This window comes from Pholis gunnellus (genome assembly GCF_910591455.1).
Source record: "Pholis gunnellus genome assembly, chromosome: 2".
NCBI lineage: Eukaryota > Metazoa > Chordata > Actinopteri > Perciformes > Pholidae > Pholis > Pholis gunnellus.
In genome coordinates, this window is record NC_136536.1 from 16548890 (window position 1) to 16574566 (window position 25677).

General features: G+C 41.5%; 1 protein-coding gene across 5 annotated transcripts in view; it reads left to right on the forward strand.

Moving 5' to 3' along the window:
• kazna (kazrin, periplakin interacting protein a) overlaps window positions 1-25677 on the forward strand; it is a 140538-nt gene that overhangs the window by 8298 nt on the left and 106563 nt on the right. For 3 of the 5 annotated variants that reach the window (XM_079177282.1, XM_079177283.1, XM_079177284.1), the window contains exon 2: window positions 20183-20369. In XM_079177282.1, the coding sequence (XP_079033408.1) occupies window positions 20183-20369 (187 nt within the window). Of the gene's footprint in view, window positions 1-20116; window positions 20370-25677 lie in introns of those variants that run through there. The other 2 variants (XM_079177279.1, XM_079177280.1) reach the window with 1 other exon arrangement.

Below are 25677 nucleotides of genomic sequence, written 5' to 3' on the forward strand. Positions count from 1 at the left end.
ATTGTCGATTTGGTCTACATTTGTTTACATTAAGACTCATTGGCCCCATTGAATGCATGATTCTAAGGTACTGGTACTGGAGTTATAAGGACGGTCTTTTTTATGCTTTATAAGCTGATTTGTGGATGTTTATCCACAATGTACGTCGGAGACAACGATATCCTCAAAGTTTAATTTGAACACAGTCATATTGAATCTAGAAATATGTGTATAATGTCTGTATACAGATTTGACTGAGAAAGGACTACAAATGTTGACCTTGCAGCAATCAGGCACCAGGGATATTGTAATTGTTTCCCTCTGAGCCTCTGAGTTGGTAACACTGCAGAGGGCCCTGAAACCTATCCCAGCATGCATTGGGTTCAATAGGTCTTGGTGACAGGTCACCTGTCTGTCACAAACACAGACGAAGAAACCTGTCACAGTCACAGTCACAGCTAGTGGCTGCTGTAAAAGTATATGTGATCACATTTCCTCTCAGACAGAAGAGAATCAATAAGCTTATGATGAACTGTGCTTTCCTTCCTTCTGCCAAACCTGCCACCGTTGTTGGCCTTGTAATGTTGGATTCATTGTCAAATAGATTTCCCTTCTTGTCGGATGTTTCTGCTCTTTCTTTTAAACCGAAATTGTTTCGCCCCTAGCTGCTCATTTCATGTGGGTCTTGATGAAAAGAACAATAACAGAGTGGGAGCCCCGCTTTGGTCTGTGCTGATTGAAAGATGATAGAAAGGTTTTTGAAATACGTGGCGAAGGTGACGTTGCAGACACGTATCGCTTCAGCAAACGCGGCGAGGCAGGTGAGCAATTCATTCTGGCCTGATCCATTTGAATCCATTGAAAAAGCACTGATGCTGTCATCAAAGCCCTCTCATCACTTTGGATGATTCCCTCTCGAATGAGGTTTAAAGGAATCGATGAATAGAGAGCGGACTTAACAAGGCACGACTCAGTAGTGTTTTGTTTTGGAATAATCACTTTTTCAGAGGATAATAATGAAAAAATAATGAAGGGTTGTGTCGTCTTTGGGATCATTAACCTGTTGTGCTCAAGCATGAATTGAGGGCAGCCCTCTCCATTTCAACAGTTTTGATGAATGTGTCTGTTTAGTGCAGCTGTGGGAGAAGCTTATTGGATCTCGTGGAAGCCTTGAGATAAGAATACCCAGCGCAACACTTGGACTTTGGGTTAAAATTGGCTTCAATTCATTGAGATTATTTTTCCCCCATTATTGGGTGGATTGATTTATTCTCCAGTGCAAACCTGTCTTTGTTTGGAAACAGTCTTTTATACCACAAGAATAAAGGAAGGACTACTCTCAAATGTAGAACAATAAGAAAGTAAAACTCTTAAATTATATTACACATTTTCTACAGCCCTCTCTTGTTTTCTACTAAGAGTGAGTGAGCTCTTGATAACTAAAAAAAAAGAATCAGTTGGCAGGTTTTATAGTCTTCAACCTTAAAGAAACAACTCAAATAAGCTGGAGGAATCTAATTGAATTATATGTGCTACTTACTCTGCTCATCCAATCATACGTAGAAGCATCTGTATTAGAGACATGAGCCGCTCAGTGTTTTAGTTCTAAGTTGCGGGACTCCCAAGGCCAAGGGTGGTACACACTAAATGGTGGTATTATCCTCGTGGCAATTGAACCATCCATCTGAAAAAGGAAATGAAACAACCAGTGGAATGGACTCTAGTACAGTCTAAGTGCAAAAACAGATGCTACTAATATCTCATTTCGACTGTTGCATTGCCATAACACATTGGTGATGCACAATCATAATCGTCAGTCAGAAACATTTAGTTTGAGTGCCTCCTCCCTCGGGCAAATCTCTCTGTCGAGACTCTCCCTTCCTTATATAACACTAACGGTAACAGGAAAAAGCTCTTGGACCAAAATTTCCAAAAGTGTTCCAAGCTCCTCTTTGACTTTGCGTAGGAAAGATTCTGTCAGCATTATGCCTAATGTGGAGTGATACCAGTCTCGTCTTTGATCTTGGGCAGTGATTATAGACTGTAAAAGTAGACAGGCGAGATCTCCTCGTGGTTAAATACCAGAGTAAATGGGATTAGGTTTTGGTTTCCCATGAGGTCCACTGAGCCTTCCTTCAAAACTCACACACATTAAGGATGAACACAGTGCTGCCCAAGTATATTTCCTGTCCTCATAGTGCTGCTGAAATGTGCTTTTCTAATTATTTCTAATTTCATTGAGGCATGTCCAGAGGTCTTACCTGAACAGTAGAATAGATTTGTATAAAATTACACTTGCCATGGCTTAAATTGACTTCTGAAACCCTGGGTAGAACAATGAATTCACATTTTATTGAAGGAGTTTAGTGAGGGCCGATGCCAAGTGCTTCTATTAGCACAGGCCTGACCATATATTTCACTTCAGTGAGCTTTGAGTGTAACCTAAGACCTAGTTTCATGCCAAAGTACGATATCCAGCATTTAATAAATTGGGCACACTGACAGCAAAAAATACAATGGCCCATGCATAATCAGAAACCAGAGCTGTGTTTTAGAATTCAAGAATTAATGACCAGTGTGTAAAATTGGAACTGGTACATATATTCATCATGAACTGGTTAATGAAGGATGTTCGGTTAAGTATGTGACTTGGTTGCGGTTTGTTACACCCATCTAACCAAACAATTATAGTTTTATTGTGCTGATGCGGTATGATAAGTCTATGGGCCCAATTTAAACAATCTACAGCGCATGGTCTCAAGTGCATGGCACCTGGCACTTTAAGTAAGAAATTAAGTGTTTACACGCTCAAAATGTTCAATGTGAACCAGGCTATGTAGTCACATCTTATTATCTGAATAATGTCCCCTTTAAATGGCAGACGAAATAACAGCTGCATCAGTATGAAACTAGCGACTGGTTCTAAACTGTAAGAGATTGCCCTAGCCAGAGCTCAAAGATCCTCCCACATCATTATGGCAATTATTTATACAATTCTTTACTTCATCTATGGTGCTATAAAGAATGACAGCGATGCCACTCAAGAGAAGAAAAAGTGGTGCTTGACTGGGGATACGATGTGGGGACGCTAGACTGCAAAAGGTATCCCCAAGATTATTGTATCCTTAAAGATACTTTACTTACGCAAAATACAATTACTACACCTTGTAACTTCGAGATCCTTCAGTTCAGAGAGAGTCATTGGCTGGTTTCAGACCTGTGAATTGCCTTTATTTGCTTATTGACAGCTTGTTGGAAGAACTGAGCCCGTCAGAGCTTTTTAGGTGGGATTCAAAATGTAAACATCATCTTCCTCTGCCAGAGCCAGAATTCTTCAAAAATAACACCTTCATTCTTTTGCAATGTTGTTGTTTTTTTGGGTGGGGGTTTACAGTGGAGAGGGTTCTTCAATATTACCAACCAACAAATGATTTTTGAACAATCAACGTATCTCTTGACGTGACATGTTGGATACGTTCGCCACCACTGAGGCTCTGGCTGTGGTTCATCCAACACCTATACGAGTTTTTATTGCTGTGGATATGCAACTGTGCTGTCATGTTCATATGTACTGTATGTGCAAATATGGTTCTCTTGTTCACAATCGCTCACATACACACATGTAAAGTGTCCCTGTACTCCTGTAGTTTTTCTTTACTTTCTGTGTTGGGGTCATCAGAGCTGGCTGTTTTCTGTATATTTTTGCTGACTCTTGTCTGGGCACGCTTGGGCGTCTTTCAATTTAGCTCCTTCTGATAACTCGGCCTCCTCCAAATAGATAAATATTAAATTGGAACAAATTACTCCCACGTTCTCAGCAGGCGTGTCCTCTTCCCCCGAGGCCTTAAGCAACAGCTAAACAAGCGCTGCTGTTATCTGTAATTAGGAACAGAAAAAACAAAGCACACGCCCACGCATTTGACCTGCTGGATGAACACCCTTTGCATTATCGATAGGAACCCTCCAGCTGCCTCCCCTGGATAACTGGACATTATTCAGATCCGCTCTGTACATTCACAGGGGGGGAGTCACAAATTGCTAAATGCACCACATTTCTTCCTCCGAATCTGCATTTATGAATAATGTGGCGGACAGGATTTCAGATGGGCTTTTTAAATTAAAGATAGATGTGCTTTTACTTCGTCTACATAAGTGTCTCCTACATATATACGGAAATAATCTTCTTGCAAATCCTTTTCATGTTTGTTTTTAGCACTGATTCTAGGTTCCAGAGCAGGTTGTAATCCTGTAAGCCGGTTTGAGTGTGTAACATTATTAGTATAACATGATTTGGATGGCAAAAGACGAGCGAGTTTGATTGGGTGTCGCTCCCGGGGGAACACTTTTGGATGAAGGTAATACATCTGACTATCTGGCACAAGTTATTAGATGGTTTGTGTGATAGGGACATGCTGCCGTGCTGAAAGCTGCTGCAAATGGCTCATTTTTATCTGTGTAGCAGCAGCAAAACCTCAGCGTGGAGCAGTGAGAGCAATATCCTGAAGCAAGTACGCAGTTTGCTTTATCACTGTTGTTAAATCAACCTTTTAGAATATTGATTTACTTATCCGTCTTCCAGCCTATCTCTTAATCTGGCATGGTATTGGTCTGTTTATTTCTTTTCCTGAATTCTTATCAAACCAACTTTCTATGTTTTTGTCTGTTATATATATATTGATGATACTCTGTCTATACAATCAATGTACGGTTTGCATGTGGGTGTATGTTTGTATACTACACACACACACACACACACACACACACACACACACACACACACACACACACACACACACACACACACACACACACACACACACACACACACACACACACACACACACACACACATTACTGTTGTAGTAATCAGTCACAAGGTTAGGGACTCAACCCCAACTGATATGCAGTACAGTAGGCACGCCCCTGTTTGGAAGCAGGGGTGTGCCTGTCTGGTCTGAGGACAGTTTGGGTGGATGTGGCTGTCATGCTACTGTTTACACATTGTGTCTGTAGAATTACAGCTGAGAGAAAAGCCACAGAATGACACATGGAGCTCACTGATATGAATTTCTCTGACAGAGTATGCACAGAGTACATTTCTTTTTAAACTCACGGTCTTACTTGAACAAGTCATGTGTAGATGAGTGACGTTAGGCTTACAATAATGAAACACTTCCTTTGATCTGGGATTTGATGGTGTGCTAGGGCCGGCCATGGAAACCGAAAGAAAAGGCAAATGGCACGCATTCATGGTACTGCATGCTTTTGTGACTAAATAAAATAGCATTTGTTAGAATCAGGGGAAGGATTAAAGGAAACCAGTGTTGACTATGAATAGGAGGCTGAACGTAAAACCAAATCCATGATTCACTGTGATATGACCACAAAACGTCCTGTTCCCCACTACCATCACCAATGTCAGTGGGTGCCACATGATGAAACACTCCAAGAGGTCATTTTGGATGGAATTGACCACCAAACTAAATGAGTCCTTGTTCAGCTTGGAGGATTTGTCCTGTTTGGGCATTGGACATAAACATGGGTTGTTATAAGCCGTTTGAAAGAATGATGCTCTCATCTTTTTCTAGAGAAGGCAGTCTCTCGTTGGCACATCTGCAATGCAGTTTCAAATTTGACTCCCAATTTCTCTATGTCCGTGTATGAATTTGAAAATTAATATAATGAAATCTTTTTATAGACTGAGTGTAATTTTGTGGCAGGAAAAGTCCACAGTGAGAGTGCTCACCTGGAGAGAATTAATAAATGTTTCGCAGTATTGCAGAATCTCTCCTCAGACATTTAGCTGCGGCGTGACTTCTCTCTGTGAAGACCTCGCCGTCTATTATCAAATACGGGTGAGCTTGGTTTGCATATGGATATTATTGGCTTGCAAATATTTAAATTCCAGACACTATATGAGAAATTGAGTGAGCTGGTGAATTGTGCAGGAAAATGATTGACATTTTTCAATTAATACAGCCAGATGAATTTAATATGTTTTGTGCATTAATTAACTGAAGGGAATGCAAATGACCCGAGCTACGGTAGCATTCGCGTGATCTATGCACGGGTCTGCTGGGGTCGATTACCCAGCTACAAGCAGGAGAGTGAAAGAATGCAGTCATTACTGATTGATGTCAATTCACATTAATTCTGATGGAAAGGTCTGATAACTTCACTATCGGGCTGAGCTCCTGTCAAATTAAAAGAAGGTCAGACTTTCTGCGTCTGAATCCCACAGTGTTCGCAGTGCGGTGGCTCTGTTTTGAAAAGGTCAGCTGATCACAGTACGTAAACAGCGGTGTTATAATGAAAGAGGGTGCATCTCTTTGATGCATCACACACAGCAGTGTGTTATGTGGTCGTTACTGTTCAGAAAGTATGAAACTTTGCTTGGCATTAATTTACCCTCGCTGCTTTGCTGATTTATTAATCCCAACAAAGGCATTTTCCTACATAATGTTGAGCTTAATCAAACTCCTTAATGCTCACTTAAACAAAGCATGCTAAGCTTTCTCATACAGCAAGGCAAAGGTAGAAACCCATCAGATTGACCGATGATGCGATTTGACACGACATGGATTGAAATATATTAGGATCAATAGTGAAAAAGGAGACGGTTAAGTGTCCTGACTGACAGTTATGCTGTTGACATAAACATTATTTATTAACTCTGCGTTTGCCTTATCATTCACCCTGAACTATGAGATTCTGCCTCAGCACTATAAATGATGCCCACAATTTTCCTCCCAAGTTTTGACAGAAAAGAAAGCCGGCGACAAACCGCTCTGATGTCAGTATGTGTGTCACTGTCATGAAATATTCATTATGTTTGCCGAGGGTGTGCATTCAGTTTAGAATAAGAATAGCTTGAATATTTCAGCAGCACACGCATTGATCTGGGCTGTGAGTGTTGTTGAATATTGATCACTCGCTAACTTCACTGAGCAAAGTAGAGTACACTTCCCAGTCTTTTCTTCTGTCTTTTTGGAAAAACTGAAATGTGTCAAACACATAATTGCTTCTTCTTTATTCAAGTTTATTTCCCGCTGTCAAAATGTACAAGGAGGAAATCATTTTATAAATATGAGTTTCACTGTGTTTCTCTACCGTGTACTGTCTAACTCCGTTTATTGAACCTGTGTGTTTGCCCGTGGACACACTCCTATTGACACGGAGAGGATCTCAGTACTCTTCCTTTTACTCGTTCTCTCTCTCTCCCCTCAGTTATTTAATTACACTGTAGCTGTCTTTGATTTCGTCTTCCCTCATTGGGATGCTCCCGCGAGTTACCTTCTATCTGCATTTGACACAAGTTGTAAATAACAGTTAGAGAGGCCATAAATCATGTTAATTCTTCCTCCAGACCTCTCATGCAGATTAATCACTCCTATGCCTTTGAGGGCCACCTGTGAGTCTTGTCCCACTGATATGAATTCAGTAGACTTGTGGGAACTATGCACAGTAGCAACCTTGTGTATGGAGGATGTGTTGAGGCACTTTTTTAAACTAGCTCTGAGATCGCATTTAACATAAAAAAATATTGCATTATTATTTAAGGATTAAGAAAATATAATTACCGATTGTCAAATGTCATTGTTTTTTAAATGCATAATTTAAATGCATATATAATTAGTCAATTAATGATTACTTTGTATCTATCAGTGTATTAATCAGTAATAAAGAAAAAAGTCTGGTGGCATACGCTCGATCACAAACTCAATCTAAAGCACATAAGGCATATTAATACGAATAATTTGTAAAAAAACACTTTTTCTAGTTCTGAACTTGGGCTGGAGGTTGTTTTAATCTGCAAGGAGAGGGGCGGACCCTCTGAACCGAAGTGTCCTTATTGTCAGACACAGAAGCCCGGTGGATGAGGAGGCGAGCAAAAAGAAATCAATAAAATATCGCCACAGATTAACTTCCATGACATGATCCTCAGATGCTGCAGTTTTCGGGTGTCACCAAGGTCCTCAGCTTCTTTTTTTGTTAAATATATCTTTTGACTCTTGTGACATTGAAGGAGAGCCACATGCAGACACAAACACTCGCATACACACAGCAGGCGAGCTGAATGACTGACATGTTCATATTTACCTCACCCTCGCGCCTCTCCTTACTTTACTTCTTTAAGACTCCACTCTTCTCATCGTAATTGACTTCACAGCGGCGCTCGCCGTGCTCGCTGAGTTCAATCATATTTGAATACACAGCTAGCAAGCTAATCCCAACCATGCAGAACTCTGGACTGGACTGTTAACAGCTGCAAGTCATCCTCAAACACTAGTGCTTCCTCTCCCTATTGGCAAAACTCAGATTAGTCTCTGCGAGAAAAAAATATATATTATCACACTTCTGAGCTTATCTTTCGCTACCTTCATTTGCTGTCCAAACCCAGCTGTAGAGTGCTGGAGGATGTCGGGCCATGCGCTGCTCCATCAGCTCGGGGCCAAACAGCGATGACCTTTTTATCTGCCAACGCATAGACGGGAGTAATTACTTTTAGATTTGAGCAGGATACATTTGTAAGTAACCTTTTTTTATAGGGAGAGCTGGCAAAACAAAACATGTACATTAATCTGTTTGCCAGTATAATGAAGAGTTGGCTTTAAATATACATGTGTGTATGTAAAAGTATGATTCTTGTAATAACCAAGTGTACAGTCGTACCAATGTTGACGTCTACACTATGGAGCAGAAACTTTAGGAACACTAACTCTCCCATACAACAAAGCATAAACACTTCACCTCCTACCACACAGGTGCTGATTTTGGCTTTTCCTTCTCGGCTCTGGCTGTATATCACGAAGCACCCATAGGTTTCCACATCCCATTGTTCCCATAATCAGCAACGAGGCTCTCGGTAAGCACTCAATGCTAATTTAATACTGGAGGCAATGAGTTAATTTGCAAAGATCTGCATATTTTGAGGAGAAGTAAATGAATGGAAAAGCTGATTCCCCACGGTGTTCTAGAAGCTGCTCTCCTCATTCCTAAAATTGATTCTTGTTTCTTCTCTGTAACCATAATGACAATGGCAGTCTACTTAATTCTGCTGCAAATTAACCAAGTATAAACATAATTTGGTATTGATATAATTTGCATTAATTTCCAAAATGAAGTTTGGTATGCTCCACTAGATCAACACATTGGCACTGAGCTGAATCCAGATATGAATACCAGTTCTTCCCATTAATTACCTAGACTGTGACGGCCCGCCAAAGTCTTATTTTGTCCCACCACAGTTTCATAATGACTCAAAATGATTGAACACTTCTCCACTGGTGGACTGGCTGGCTCTCTCCGGGTGCATTTCAACCGGCTCTAGTTTGGTCTGCAGTGATTCCAGCAACCCACCTGGCCCGCCTTGAAACACGGACCCCATCTGGTGTACCATGCTTTGTGAATTTAAGTGTGAATGTTTTGCCACCATTCATATTCATACAACCAATTTGTTCATGATTAAATGATTTACTTCCTGTTAAGTACCAAAAGGAAAAGTCCGGTCATCATGTAGAATGAGATGAGCCGATTTCATGTAATATATTTACGGTAGGCTTGTATCATTGGATTATAATTATTGATGCATTAATGTGTTTCTCACTTTAATGCTGCAGCTGGTAAAGGTGGAGCTAATTTTCATACTTAATAATTAGGACATATACTGCTCACTAATACATCATAGTTTATTAGTTGATTTTGTATTAAGAATCTGCAAGGTGCAACATTTCCCTCTGAGATGTAGTGAAATAAGTTACTGAAAATGAAAATACTCAAGCAAAGTATTTTCATCAGGTAGAGCATCCTAGAGGGTCCGAGGTCCATCCACGGCCCCTCGTCTGTTGACGATTTAGCTTTTTATTGGTTTAAAATTTGCTTAGAAACTGTCTACTAGTGAAACAATCCGGCTGTAGCCTATATGTTGTTTCTCAAATCCATCTCCAGTCACGCATCTCCATTTAATCATTGGACTGTTAACAATGAGCAGTGCAAGGAAAAGGAAGTCTTGGCCTGGATATGTGCTGGCTATATAGGAACCCCAGAAATATAGCCCCTTTCCCCCCAGAGGCAAATCCATCGCCAGACCGATGGATTCGCTGATGGCAAATGACCAGATTGTAAAAAACTCCTAACAAAGCACAGTCATTGACCTCAGCACTCCGTATGTTACACCGTGTCACGGGTCATCTCATGGAGTAACACATGCAGAGCTGAGACCGCAGATGGTATAAAACACTGGGTCCTGTCTGAGGCCCATCAGCTGATTAACAGCCTTTGAGACGGCTGGAAGTGAAGTGGTCTTTATTCCTCACCCATACAGATATTGCACTGAAATTACAGTTCCCGACATCGTCAGCAGTACCAAAGAGACATGACCTTAGGAGAAAAAAATAATGTAGGGGGCGCTGTCACTCCAGAAAAAATAAATAACTTTTTATTGCTTCTTTTTAGTAACTGCAACAATACACGGGTCAAAACAAATGCAGAGGATAATTCAATTTGTATTAACAATGAACTTTGAAACGTGCTGCTGTATATTTGGGTGGCTCTAAACGGCATATTAAAAATACATTTCTGTAGTAGAACGCCTCTTCCTCTTATATTGTTACGAATAAAAGTAACTTTCAATTCCATTTTTGTTGTTGAAGTATTGTCATCCATGTGCTGTGCCTTTTATGAAGGAAAGTGGTTTTGAAATGATGCATCGAGCTGGCCAGCATCAACCCCCCTACAGCACAGAGCTCCTCTCAATCCTCGTCACAGAGATGACGGCTGCTGAATACTGAGCAGAGGAGACGGGAGCTGCCCCTCAACCTGAGACGCACAATTACTCTCTCTCTCGCTCTCTCTTTCTCACACACAAAGACAGAGATACATGCATACACACACACACACACACACACACACGCGCAATTAACTACACTAAGTGAAACGGCACACACACCTACGCAGGGATTTTAGCTGCCAGAACACTAACGGCATCAGACGTGCAACCACACACTCCCTTTCAGCAGGAAAAATGGACCATCTGTGAGCTCTTCAGGCCACCAGCCAATGACATTGTTTAGGACTCATTTTAACAGCAGTCGTGAACTGCATTTTAAATCTTTGTTCAGCCGTCTCTAGCATTTGGTCTTTGAAAAGCCTTTTTTTTTTTGTTTGTGTTGTTTTGCAAACATCTGCGTGTGGATATGAAAAGAGCCACTGTAGTAGAACTAAGCCTCACTAATTTCTCAGCTACGTAAGCTTAACTATAATCATCTTTGAACATATTTACAAAGGAGGTAAAAGCATACTCATCAGGCTAATGACATTTTATTCTGATGCTGTATTTTATGAGGTTGAATATTGAGTTGGTTGAATTTTATGATGTCACCAGATTGCTTAGTCTGAAAGAGTATTTTATAGATAGTCATCGTCCTCTACTTGAGTATATTGAGTAGGGATTTCAAGTCTTTTTGGTTCCCTTTCTTAACCGGAGTCATTTTAATATTGGGTGTCCTCCGATACAGAGTTCGATCCGATACTTGTATTTACTTAAAGGTAGAGTAAACATGAATCGTACTCTTTGAAAAACAAAAGTCTAATTGTCTTACTCCTCTAATATATTGATCTCTTTTGGCTGAAGTGAAACTTTCATGTTTCTGTTGCTTGTTGTATTCTTACCTGCGCTGCTGCTTTAAGGGTTCAGCTTTAAAACATGGGGTTCTTGCTTTACCAGGTAAGCTACCGGGGCGCCCCTGCTCCGTGTAGTTTTTATAAATACTCTTTACCTTGTGTATTTAATTGGAAGCTCTTTTGAGTTGTGTTTTTTTAAGGTTTACGCTTGTTCACAAAATCCACTTCCATTTGTAACACAATCTTAAGGAGATCGACTATATCACAGATTCAGACATCAAAGCATTTTTTTTCTATTTTGCCGATAAACTTGTGTGAGATCTTTGTTCCTTGCTTGTCTCACTCAAAAGGGATGTGTATCTTAATTCCCATCAAAGCCCGCAAACCTGTTCCCGTGTCTGAGATTAGCCTTTAGCCTTCACCACAGAGCCAGGGTTCATTTGGCAGTATGGCGTGCCCAAAAAATGTCTGTTTGCCATCGCTGTCTGGATCTGCCTCACGCTGACAGGGGCAATGTGAAAGCGGCAGGATGTGAGCGGGAGCTTAGTGTGAATGGAACAAGAGATTAGAGAAATTGGGAGAGTTGGGATGAGGATACAGGACAGGCTATTCCAACAACACACTCGCCACCCCTAAACTCCACACCCTTGTCAGACGGAATGGAAAACTTATCAGTGTGTGTCAACAAACTGTTTACCGGGTTGCATCTGTGTATTTTGTTTCTTAGCCACGCAGTGCTGACGGCGGCAAGGGCAGCAGAGGCATCGATAATGTATTCACTGCAGCATGTTTGCTGCCCGACATGAGTTGCTCGTCTCAGTGAGGTGATTATGATTACAGACTTTGGGATAGAAAAAATAATGATGGATCAGGGAAAGGAAAATATGAAAAGAAAATAGAAACATGATGGAGTAAAAACTAAAACGTTTTGCTTTAGAGATCTAAAGCTACGTCATGACAGAGAAAATAGATGTTTTGTGTTTAGAAAACCAGTAGATATATCTTTGTTTAATGGTACCGAATAATAAAGCAGTATTTACTGAGATATTAAGACTTTAAAGTCAGTTTTAGCAGCTGAATAGCATTGATTTCCAATAGCTGGTCAAGCTCAGAGGCTAACAAATAAACTATCAAAATCTCTTATCTCCTTTGATTTTTATTTTACCATCAAAGAGTACTGTACAAGACAAATAAAGCTTTGGGTGGTAAAAATGACTAAGTTTTCAGCTGTACATAATTCATGTAAATTGTACAACTACTTTGACTAAAGGCCAAATTGAAAGAAGGCAACTGTCTTTTTGAACATGTTCTCTGAAAGCTGGTGTAGGTACTCAACCAAATATGTGATTGATAGTTTATGTTGAGCCCCGGTGCAAAAGTGAGTAGATTACATGAGTGAGTTAGTTGTCAAAACGTTTGAAGCAAAAGCTAATTACACTGAAAAAAATGTGGTGTTGGATTTACTTAATTATTTTTAGGTAAGTGGTTGCACGAAATAAATGTATCTAAATCCAGATATATATTTTAAGTTGACTTTACTTAATTTCTATTCATAATTTTACCTCAACTATTTTGAGTAAAGTTTACTCACTATGTTCATGTTCAGTATACTCAAATGTATTATGTAACCTCAATTACTATTTACCTTTTTTGTTTTAGTAGATTGAGATCAATTTAATGGTTTAATTTCTACAAACTAAAATTAAGTTTGATTTAGTTAAACATTTTTAGCTATTACTAGTATCTTAACTTTCAATTAGTGCTGTGTGATATGACCCAAAATGTATATCATGGTATTTTGCATAACTTTGACGGTACCACGGTATATCACGGTATTCTTTTCAAACTCTTACACCTCACCATAAGGCCAAGCGTGCAGAAAACAAACACTCTTATTTAAATGTTTTCGCAGCACTGGTTTAGGAATGCGGTCTTTTCAGCAATTTCAATTGTTAAAATCGACCGGAGATTTTCACACATAGATTCTCATGAGATCTGCTCTATGATGTCTTTCCTTGTCTCTCCTCCCTGTGTCACGGTGTGGGTACATCTCACTGGAGTAAGGAAACGTTTCAGAATACCCTTATTTGATTGGCTAAACTGCATCACGTGACGTGATTTACAACGCATTGGTCGGCGTTTTTCCTGCACCGCTTAACAAGCGCCTTAACAAGCGCCGTAAATGCTGGAAAGGAGCGTGAATGAGTGCGTTGCATAAGGCAAAGGCCCGCAACCCACTGAAAACGGGTCCGCGGCGACCCACCAGTTGAGAATCTCTGGTCTGCAGGATCGTGACGAGCGGTGAACAGCTGTTCGTGTGGCGTGTCTTCCGTCTCTTCCGCTTTCCTTCACCTACATTCCCCTGGGTCCTAAGTTCCTCCCTTTACAGCGTCTTATGACCCTCTATATACCAACGTACATCTATTACAAATGCCACACATATTAAACGTAATCAGCGTTGCATATGTGTCAAACTCTGTCGGTGCATCTCCGGTCTGTCTATGTTCATCCTGCATCAATTTGTTCTGTTCTTTAATGTAACGTTGTGCACGTGATGAGCCTCTCCCAGCTGTTAGCAGACTGTTGTGCTAGCAGGCGAGTGAGCTGTACCCAGCATGCAGTTCGGCGGTGAAATTTTATAAATGTACAATTATTAGTGTTACAAATTGTTTCTATGTCACAAACTGTTGTGTCGTGGTGTTTTGCCCTGTTAAATAGCGTTAGTTGTGGGTTATTCATTGTTGTGTTATAAAGTTAGAACCATGATCAAGGGTCCCTCTCAATACAGTTCATAGAACTAGAGTGAAAACAATCCTGCTTTCAGAATTTGAATTTCTAGCAGTCTGCCCATGCGCAGACAGGAAAACGTGTGGAAATTAAATTGTACATATTTTTTTCTCATTACTTTTACCTGAATGGAATTAACTCATTTTAAACGAGCGCAGAACATTTTGAGATTAATTAAAAAAGATACGTAGGATTCAATTACACATTAAAATCGATTAAATAAACTAAATTAAGACATGTAACATTTACAAGGGGACCGAATCATTTTTTTCAGTGTAGATTCAGTCAGTGATTTGAAAGGATTCAGAATCAACTCCGTGATTCAGAGATGACCCATAAAATATGAATTAAACACAACATATTATCTTTTCAGGAAATAGGCCAACAGTTGCCTATTTACACATCCAGCAGATCTACAATAGTGTTCATTTGGAGTTGTTATTCACTCTCCTTTTAGCTTGGTGGTTGTCTCCAACTCCTGTGAAAAACATCTGGCTCTTAAGCTGCTAAAAGCTCCATGTTCACCAACTATTGCCTAACTTTGTTTATCTTCAGAGATAAGGAAGATAATGTCCTTCACTAACACTCGGAGTATTCATCAGGGTTCGGTTTGTGTCGGTGACCTGTTTACTCACACAACTGTCTGTCGAGTCCCTCGGGGTTGGGCAGACAGTTGCCGCTGCACAGAGCCGCCTCTTTCTTATTCTCCAGCTGCAGTATTATCCAGAGAGTTATTATTTCAGACAGTTCAAACAGTGAAGGAAGGGGAGGGTTGAGAATAAACAGATTAGTTCAGTGAGCATAATTCTGTGTTTTTACAAGATGTGTGTCTCTTTTGTCTTGGATTGACAGTTACTTGTCTGCTCCCTCTTTGCAAAAATTATCCTTCATGCATAATTGAGATAGTGCACATTTTTATGGAACCCCCCCCCCCCCGTTAACCTTTTTTAACCCCAAAACAAACTTTCTTTATTATTAGAACTTTATACAATGAACCGTAGACGTGTATTGACGTTAAATCCAGTAAAGCCGTTTTGTAAACTACAAAAAATGAAAGCAGATCCACAACATCATAACCCAGCGAGAGCAAATCTAAAAGCTTTGGTAAACGTTTCCCTGGAAATACTGGGTTGTTTGGCTATAGTAGTGACTCATACAGAGAAGAACACAATAGGTTCGGATTATTCTGATTCTGTCACGCAGGATCTGTTGCCCAAATTAGAGCTCTCTATTTGTGGAAGGAGCCTGAGGGCATGGGTTCTTTTCTTTTTGGTGCTACCCACAAGTGACAAGATGACTTTCTGCACAACAGTGGGAACAAATGACACCGACCTGATACGCTATGGAAACATCTCTATCAGTAGCTCTTTCTATGTGTTTTTTCCTCAATGTCCCCCGATATTTCTCCACCTGCCATCACTGTGTGTGTTGACTTTGTGCGCACTGTGTTCAGACTGTTTCTCCTAAGATAAGATAATACATTGATAAGAGATCTAGATAGCATTCAGCTACAAAAAACTATTTCCTTACTCCTCTGGGGACATTAAACCATTTCCTTTTTTGTCCGGAAAATGTAGAAAAACAAGCAATCCAAGAACGCACATGAGCGTGGCTCCTGCATTACAGCACCTTTTCCACCTCATTGGCTGGCCTTTCCAGATTCTATCAATGAACAGGTGATTTTGGTGCAGCCAAAAAGTTCTGCATTGCAGAGGCATCCTGTGAATCACTAAATACAGATTGTGGTGTAGTATCTTTTCATTGTAATGAGATTCTCTGCACAGCTACCCTGACTGCTGTAAGCAGAAACTACTATAAATATAAAATATTGTCCTTCCTAAAGTAAAAAAAAAACAGCTTTTTACTCTTGAAATAATATTAATTTAATATCCCATATGAGTGATGCTTGTTAAATGTATTCTTGAAGATAAGTTGATGATGAACACACACACACAAATACAGATTCGTATTTCTGCATGCTCCTCACGTAACAGTTTCCTGTGGGACCAGGCGATGATTAATTAATGAAGCTTATCTTAAGGGAAAAAACAAAATTACATCTCTTAGTCCACGGCTGTCTGTCAGAATCCTTTAGCAATTTTATGAGACGGAACAGAAGTAAACTTATTCAGACACGTGACAATGTGAGCTTGAGTAAAACTCCTTTTTCTGTAGATAACCTTACGCCTTACATATTAATGTTCTAGTTCGGTCATCATTTAGACTGAGAAACTACTGGAACAAAAAAAGAAAAGAACGAGATACGTCTACATCCTAAATTATACGACTGATCGTCACTGCAGTTTTTGAGAGACACCAGTTTTTTGTACATAATGCTTTTAGATGACACACAAAAAGGCAGTTTGTAACAGTGAAGCATGTATAGATTTTCTGTCGTGTTTTGTTCCCCACCACAGCTGGATTCTGTTTCTATTGTTGCCGGGCAACAGATACCATCCCAGTGAACACTCGAGTCTTGACTGTTATTGCTTGGCAACAAAATTGCACCCCAGTAAGTAAAACATTAAATAAGCGAGGCGTAAAATCTACTGTATACAGACCTCAGCGCTGCAACTTTTTGCATGGCTTAAGTTGAATGCGGTGACGCGGCTGCAAAAAGGCCTCCCGCAATAAAGCACTGATCCCAATCCCCACTGTTATGTCTACATTCATATGCTAATCCAAACCCCCAGCACACCCACTAATGACTGATCCTCAGTATGCCAGTGGGTCCCAATTCACTCCGCTGACCAGCAGACACATTCAAGACCCCCAGAGACATCATTTATGTGACGTATAGACAGACGTTAGTCACATTTACAACTCGCGTTTCAATGCCTTTGTTCATCATCTGTGACGCAAAAAACATCAGATTTTAAAAGTCTCTCCTGCCAGGCTGCTGACGGCGCTGTCAGCCGAAGAGTCAATCACACCGGACAGCAGCGGAGAAGGTTCTACCGTCGGCTGGTTCAAAAGTAGTTTAGCTGACTTCACTGCCAGTCATCACTGGAGCTGAGAGCATCAGAGCCGCCAACAGACTCGAACCGCGCTTCCCGGCCCCACGCTGCCTCACGCCTCATGCTGCTGTCTCTTTCCATTATCCCTCTCTTCCTCCGTCACTATTTTGAGAAGTTTGTAAAGTTTACAGCCTGCCATGCTGTTGCCCCTGCATTGCTCTTTACTCAGTGACGCAACCAAAAAGAAAAAAAAATGTTTTGGGGGCAGCCCTAGGTGACTGTGAATACACACATACAGTGTGCAGACTTACTGTCAGGATACTCATGAGAAAAGACTGAAAGGCTCGGAGATGAGATGGATAGATGGATAAAAACAAATCCACTTACACGCTGAGATACCACAGCATCTCAATTACCCAGAAGGGACCAATAGACTTTTATGACACCTGGAAAGAGATGAATTCCATTAATGAACATCAAGTGACTTTGGGATTATTAGTCCCCTTGTCTGTGTCTGTGTCTGTGTGTGTGTGTGTGTGTGTGTGTGTTCCCTGCCCTCCCCTGTGACTAATGTATCATATACAGCAGCAGGGTCGTCTATAAATAACAACACGATGTTCATTCACTGAGCGGGAGGGGTGACTTGTGTCTGGGCAGATGGATGAACGGGGGGGGGGGGGGGATGTGTGTGTGTGTGTGTGTGTGTGTGTGTGTGTGTGTGTGTGTGTGTTGTTCCCCATTCTCTTGCTTACATACTGTAGCGGACGGTCAGTTTGGTTTTATTTGAGGCTGGGCTTCAATATTAAGCTCACACACTCTGAGTGCCTGAGGCGATGGCAACAGTGCGCAGCAGTTGCTCGCTGCCCTGTGCAGCGTGGTGGCCGATCTGTGCTCACCACATGCAGGACGGGTCGGGGTCTCACTTCACATAATCCTGGGAAACAATAACAACACAGCTGCACTGCCGAGTGAGTGGGCATGCTTTGACAGCCAAATATCAGATCATAGCTGAGAAATGCAGGGTTGAGTTGGGGTGTTGGGTGGGAACTGGGGCAGTTTCCTCAGCCCCAGTGCTCAAAGACAACCATTCAGAGTAGTTAATTATAAGTGCTTATTTTTACAACCAACAATTAAGAGCCTGCTGTCAAAACGTCTTTTCTGGATTGGATACTGAGAGCAGGAAAACAGACTTTTTCCGCTCTAGCATTCAGTGATGTAGCAGTATTGTGTGTCCAGTTTGTCAACTAGGAGTCCTGGGTTCAAGTCGCCTGCCCCGCCTGACGCCGCATTTCCACTAAATTGTTTGACTCGACACAACTCTTGGTAATTGGTACTTTTGGTACATTACATTTAAACAAAAATTCCCCCGACTGTCCTTTATAAAAAACTGGGTTACCGTAGCTATTTAAAAATGCCGGGTTTGTAAAGGATGCCCCATGTCGCGCTAGTGCCAATTCTCTGACCAGTCAGCTGCAGGATAATGGTGTGAAAATAATAATTAAAAACTATTATAAATTATATATTTTTTCTTCTTAAATCCTATATCATAGAAAAAAACACAACCTATTATTTTGCACAAAAATCTCAGCACTCAAATGTGGTTAAGTGTGCTCTTGATTCTGTTCTCCATGTGCTCACAAATCCCACAAAAATAAATCTATATAGAACTACCCCAAACATTCGTAGTATAATGAGCATCCTTTTGGTTTTGATCATTATAATCTGGGCTGCAACAAACCATTATTTTTATTATTTAGTAATGTCATGATGGATGTTTTTGACAGTCGTTTAGTCCTTAACACAATTTCTCAGAGCCCATCTAAATCTATAAATACCAATATTTAATTACCAATTATATAAAACCCATAAAGGCTGCAAATCCTCCCTTTTGAGAGGCTGGATCAAGCAGATGTTTGTCTTTGGTTTGTTTTTTGCGACTGATCAACTAACTAATCCCTTAACATTCTTGTGGTTACAATGGAAATCAAAATATAACGTTTTAATGGAATTTTTAAGACATAGAACATTCCATTGGTTTGCAGGAGAAAATGCCTCGCTGTGGTACTGTGAAGACAGCTTTGTTCGCATAACTATTATTGTTGTTTTTTTCCACAAGTGCTTCTTTGTCAAACTAATGACTTCCTTCCCATTGTCAATGGGTTCATGGAGGGATGTGCATGCAGTGCAAACAGACAGAAAAAGAGGAAAGGCTGCAGTGTTTCACTGAAGTCAGTGTTCACAGGCTTAGCCAAACGTCTTGTGTGTCTGTTCAGTCAAACACACAATCCCTGAACCTCACAGCATTATCTCCTGAAGACAGCTGTGCTGAGGACCTCTGACTTCCATGTGCTTGTATGGTCTAGCTCACTCCTCCCCTCCCCCCGGCTTTCTCTGCAAATGGTACAGTCCATTTAAAAAGGTGCTTGTCATCTCTCAATGCTCTGTGTCCTTTCAACAGTCAGCTGCAGGGAGCACATTTCACAGGGGCAGTGCTGGCTCTCTAACACACACACACACACACACACACACACATACACACACTCTCATGCTGTTACCGAACTCTGGGACACAAACACACAGGCATGCTCTCACACTGACACAATCACACCACACATACACCGCCTCCAAAGACACACATTTCCCCTGAGCTGGGCGCCACTCTTTGAGGGAAAGGACAAACTGCTTTGGGGATTTAACTTGGCTTTTCCTATAAAAAGGGAGCGAGAACAGACAGAAAAAGGAGAAAGAGGAAGGATTAATTTGAGGACACCTTCCTTCACAGGAGATGTAGAACTTGTCAGCATGACACCTTGTCTGGATTCCCCTCTCCTCCTCAGGCAAAAATCCTGAAAATGATGGATGACAACAAGCAGTTGGCTCAGCGCATCGATGGGGCCATTCAGTCCGCCAGCCAGGAGGTGACCAACCTGCGGTCAGAGCTGAGCGCCACCAGCCGCAGACTGGCCGAGCTGGGGGCAACCGACTCTGCCAGCATGCTTGAGACCCTGCAGCAGAACCACAACGGTAGGACGAGTCGCTCGCAGAGTCGATCGAGACTGTGTGCAGAGAAGCTCTGATGCAGCTGTGTCTGGTCTTGCTATGTGTGCACGTGTGTTTAGGCGCGTAACGGATGACAGTGTGAGTTGCCTCTATCCATGGGAGGAAGTGGGTGTTTGAAAGTCGGCGAGTGAGTTGAACAAAAGAGGCGAGGGGTTTCTGGTGGCTTGTGTCCACTCATAGTTCTCCAACAAATCCTCTCTCATGTTGAATAATTAACCTCCTGAACCTTCGAGAGGAGGGGTAGTGCTGCTCTCCAGTAAGGGCCGAGTGGGTAAAGTTACAACCTCTTTTCACTCTCGGGCACTCAGTCTGCCGGTTCATTCGGTTCTCCTTTAACTGGGCAATGGATCTGTGTCTCTTGAGAAGGAAGGGAAAAGGGGGCTGGTTTTAGGGTTGCCGTGGGTTACTGTTACTGAGCGCTGTTTGAATGGCTGCCCAGTCCGTAGAATGCTGTCCTCACTGTGTGTGTGTGTGTATGCGTTGCAGCTGCTCTGTTTGCCCTTTTCCAACTTTTTGTAAACTGAGTTTGATGTGTAGATAGGTAACAGATGTGTGTTTTCTGTGTGTTTGTGTACATGCATAAGCACGGGTGGCCGCATTAGCCCGTGTTGGTTGTGTGTGCCCATACTGTCATGTCCTTTCAGCTTCTGGCACACGCATACTCTCACACGCTCGCTGTTTCCATAGCAGTCAGCTGGTGCAGTGAGCTGTCTGATAGGATACGTTCCATCTTGGCTTTGGCAGCACTCTGCTTTGAAACCACATATCTGTCAGATACTTCCGAGATCAAGCTCAGTCAAAGGTCTGCTCTATTTCCTCTCCCACATTCACAAGGAAAAATGTGTTCGCTAACTCTCCCTTCACATGACAGAGAGTCATTTAGTCCTCATTTGACCTCTGTAGTGGGTTTTTTTCCCCTGACTAGCCTTACACAGCTCGTCAGGAAGAGTTTGGTCATGTGTCAGCATTGTTTTCAATGGACTGTCCCTGTCGCTTTGTTTTTCAGTTATTTCTTTCTGCTGTGTGTGTGTGTGTGTGTGTGTGTGTGTGTGTGTGTGTGTTTGTTTGTGTGCCTTGCGGTATCCCTTTAACCCCGACGCACGCTCACTCCCATGCTGTTTCCATAGCAGTGTGTGTGTGTGCCAGTGTGAGTGACGACAAGCATTCCTCTGGGAGGGTTTGAGCACTGATGTCATTGTCCCTTGTAGCTGCTTCTCTGCTCAGCTGAAATGATGCCTGAGATGTGCATGTTCAGTGGTGGAATCATGTTCATCTCTGGGGAAGATTCATAAAACTCGCATAAATACCACATTCACGCCACAGAGACTGCAGAAAAAACACGTTGTCGCTGGTCCATTCTTAAAGTGTTTCTGAGGTGACTGCGGATGTGTGATACACATTAAGAAGCTGACATCTCTGGAGAGAAATGCAGTGCTCCAGTAAGTGCCCCTTTTTTCCAACATCAAAAATGACACACACACACACACACACACACACACACACACACACACACACACACACACACACACGTCCTATTGATACTGAAGGTAATGGTTGCTGATTCCTGCCTTTGTTTGGCCTATATATCTTCCCACTGTCATTGTGTCTATGTCAATAAGTCTTCGCCCACCACTCACTGTCTGTTTCAACCCCCTTTCTCTCCTCCTAGCTGTTCTCTACAAGCCCGGGGTGTATAATAGAAACAGCTGGGGATAGGGGGATTAGGTAATTTATTACCAGTGGCCGTGTTGGGAAGGGAGGTGTGTGCTAAGGGTGGCTGGTTCCTTGCACAGCCGGCAGACTGGGAGTCCTGAGGGAAGCTGTGCTGGGGGTGCTACCTATCACTTCACTACCAGCGGCACTAACCTTGCTAGCAGACTAGCTTACCTTAATTGCATTTCTATTGCCCGGGGGTTTTCATTTGCATGTTACATTTGTCCCAGCGAGTGCAAACGTTAGGAATAAATGACAGTGCTTCATGTATTATCTTTCTCTGGTGGTCCATGGAGAGGTACATGCTCTCAGTTGTTTCTAAAACACACACAGTATCCAGCCTCCACATCGCTTTCTCTGTCAAACATTTTACACCTTGTCTGTCCTCTGAGCGCACTACTATCCTCATGTGGTAGTTCATGAGCTTGGCCCTGTAATTTAATGGACTACATTTAAAGCTTTGCTCTGGCACTATTGGGGCTGCTTTTATAGAGAACTGCTGAGCAGCCATAAAACTGGCTCAAAACTTATGCGCATGCCGTTTTCATTTTCCCTTCGTGTATGGGAGAGAATGTCACGTCCAGCAACTCTCTGGAATTTGAAAGAATGAATGAGGAGCCCATTCTAGTGCTGCCATATATCATTTGAGTTTCAAGTTTTCAGTAATGGTTGTAGTGGACAAGAAGCTTTTTATTCAAATTGCAGATTTAGAATGAAATGTTCCAAACAGCCGATTGTGGAAAAAGTCTTCTATCTGCCGTCTCCAGTTTGTGTGTGACTCTCATAGTCAAACCGCAATCACACACGCTAGATCCACCCTGGTTACCTTGATTAAATATGGCACAAACAACACAGAGCAAACCTTTATAAAGTTTTTGTGTTGTATGCAGTATAGGAGATGGTGACCTCCCCAGAATACATGTAATATAGGTAGGCCTGTGGCTACAATGAACCAAAACTTTATTTAACACTGAATGTTACCACGCGGTGTCAGATTTAGACGGACACACTTTGACAAATCTAAAACACAGTTCTCAGCTGCTTGACCAGCTGCACTTAGAGCTTTTTCTTCTTCTCACAGTTTTTGTCAACAGTCTAAATGTACTCTGTCATGGAGATGGCTCAGTTGTCATGACGTGATCCAGCTGTTTAGTCACTGCTTTAAAGCCCTGCTCGGTATATATGAAAATACATGGGACTGTACAATAGATACAAATCAAATGTCATGTTCTCATTCTTTTCAATTCAATTTGAGTTTATCATGCTGTAATCATGCCTGTCACTACAGGCTAATGACGATAGCTATGTTGGTGTCATTTGCCTGCTAGCTACTGTGTTAACTACTGTTGTTATTCCAGCCTATATTTCGGCAGATTATCGTGACAAATGTTTAGTTTAATGCCGAATCAACTGGAAACGTTGGGGTAATCTGACTCATGGTTGAGAACAAGACTAGCAGTAGCTAAAAAGTTTTGTAATTTAGCGTGCTAGCTTGTAAATGTTAACCAGCCAGCATAGCTAGCCTGTTAGCTGATTGTATTCTTACCACCTCTCTTGAGGGCTGATAATGTTTATTTATTCAGCATCCAAAGGTTATGAGAGAAGGTCAGTTCTATTGCATTTAATAACTCATCCATTCTTGTAGTTGAGAGTGAGAGTATTTGAGCTAAGCGTGGCTGGTCAAGCATTCACAGGCTTATTGACTGCCACTATATTACTGCCTCAGCATAAAGGGCATGCATTTCTATCTGAACCTCATCAAAAAGTTTTCCACGATGTCTGGGTAATCATTCGAGTTAAAGACAGATTTTATCCATGTGATAATTAAAAGTACAGAAATGTATTAATCTTCGAGGAGGGGTTATCCAGGAAATCAAGAATGAGTTCGGCCTATTAAACCATTTAGCATGGAGGATTTGCTGTCTCTATACATCATTAATGAGCAGACAAGCTCTGCATGTTAAAATGCTACTGAGACTACAGTTGTGTGTTGCTCTGTAATTCTGGTCACGAAAAGCCCCCTTGGTCATTGACACTAGATATTAAAAAGGATTAAGAATATCGGGAGGCTATTTGCTTAAAAAGTAGCTCCATTAGAGGTGAAGAGAAGAACAAAGTAGACATGACAAGACTACTCATGCTTTTAATATTATTAGCCAGGGCTTGAACTGGATTGAAAAAGGTGCCATGCAGTTCTCTAGACGAGCATCTAGCGACGAGCAGGACGTATTGGGTGTTATAATTTGGTTTAACCTCTATTCCACAAGCTCCTTAAGGTAGGACAGCCCACACCTCTCTTATACTGGCCCCACCGGCAGTCTCCAGGTCAATGCGGTATTGTGATGGCCGGCCATTCATCAATACAGCGCTTTGAAAGTGAAAGTGAGAGGCTATATTATTCTCCACCAGCTGTGTCAGAAGCCATTGGCATCTTACAACAGGAGAGCAGCAGCAAATATCTGCCTCCCCTCTGCAGTACCAGACAGTTGGAAAACTGCTCCAGAAATGTCCAGTGGCCCTCTGCTTTACTTGCTGTAGAACAAAAACGCACACACTGCCTGTTCCAAGCATCGGCTTCTTTAGTATTTACTCCTCAGATAAAAATGGGATTTCAGTGGAATTGCTTCGCTCTGTGATTGCAATCGTTACGCGTGCATTCAGATCGTCTCTGCTAAGTGGGGCTCCCATCATGCTGCGTACAGCGTTAACATTCAATTGTCAGTATATTAGAGTAACATTACTCGCACCGTAAATGCTTTATCGACATCTAGAAGAGCTTGGACATTTGTAATCCTGCAGTGTGCTGCATTCACACGTGCGTACACCGACTCGTGTGACGTGAACTCCTAATTCCCCACTAACACAGTCACATATACAGCTCGTACTAACTGCTACTGTACATGTAACACATGGCGATCAATTTTGTTCCACAACTAGTTTCTTAAACACCTACTGTATGTCATCCTGGTGCTACGATCTATCTGCTAAACTGCTTTTAACATTTAATTTCCAAGTTAAAATAAATAAAAATGCAGACTCTCAAACTGTTTTAGACTCTACGTTAATTCCTAACTTAAATATATGAAATGAAGACAGGATTTGCATTGTTTGGAAAGACACTTTTATATCTCAGCTATTGGAAAATGTCAACAGGCTCTCACATAATGTTCTACCCTCTTCAATTAGGATAATGTATGCAAAAAGCAGTCTTTAGTGTGGATCTTTCCAGTCTAGCTTCAAATGTCACCTCTCTCTTAAGAGTACCATTTGAGTGATTTTATATTATACTGCACTCAGGCTTACGAATACAGCTCTGGAAATATAATATTATATGACTACCTCAAATATTTGATGCGTGAAAACACAGGGCAACATTTTGGGGATTCATGCTGTGCGTTTCACTTACATGTTGTTGTTTTTTTAGGGAAGTTTGCTTAAATTTCTGAACACATCTCCAGATGCCAAAGCACTGAACATTTGATAACTGCCTTTGCTGCATGAAGTCCCGGGGCAAAACTATCATTTCCACCATTGTCTTCTTTTTATGGTTAAGTTGTTG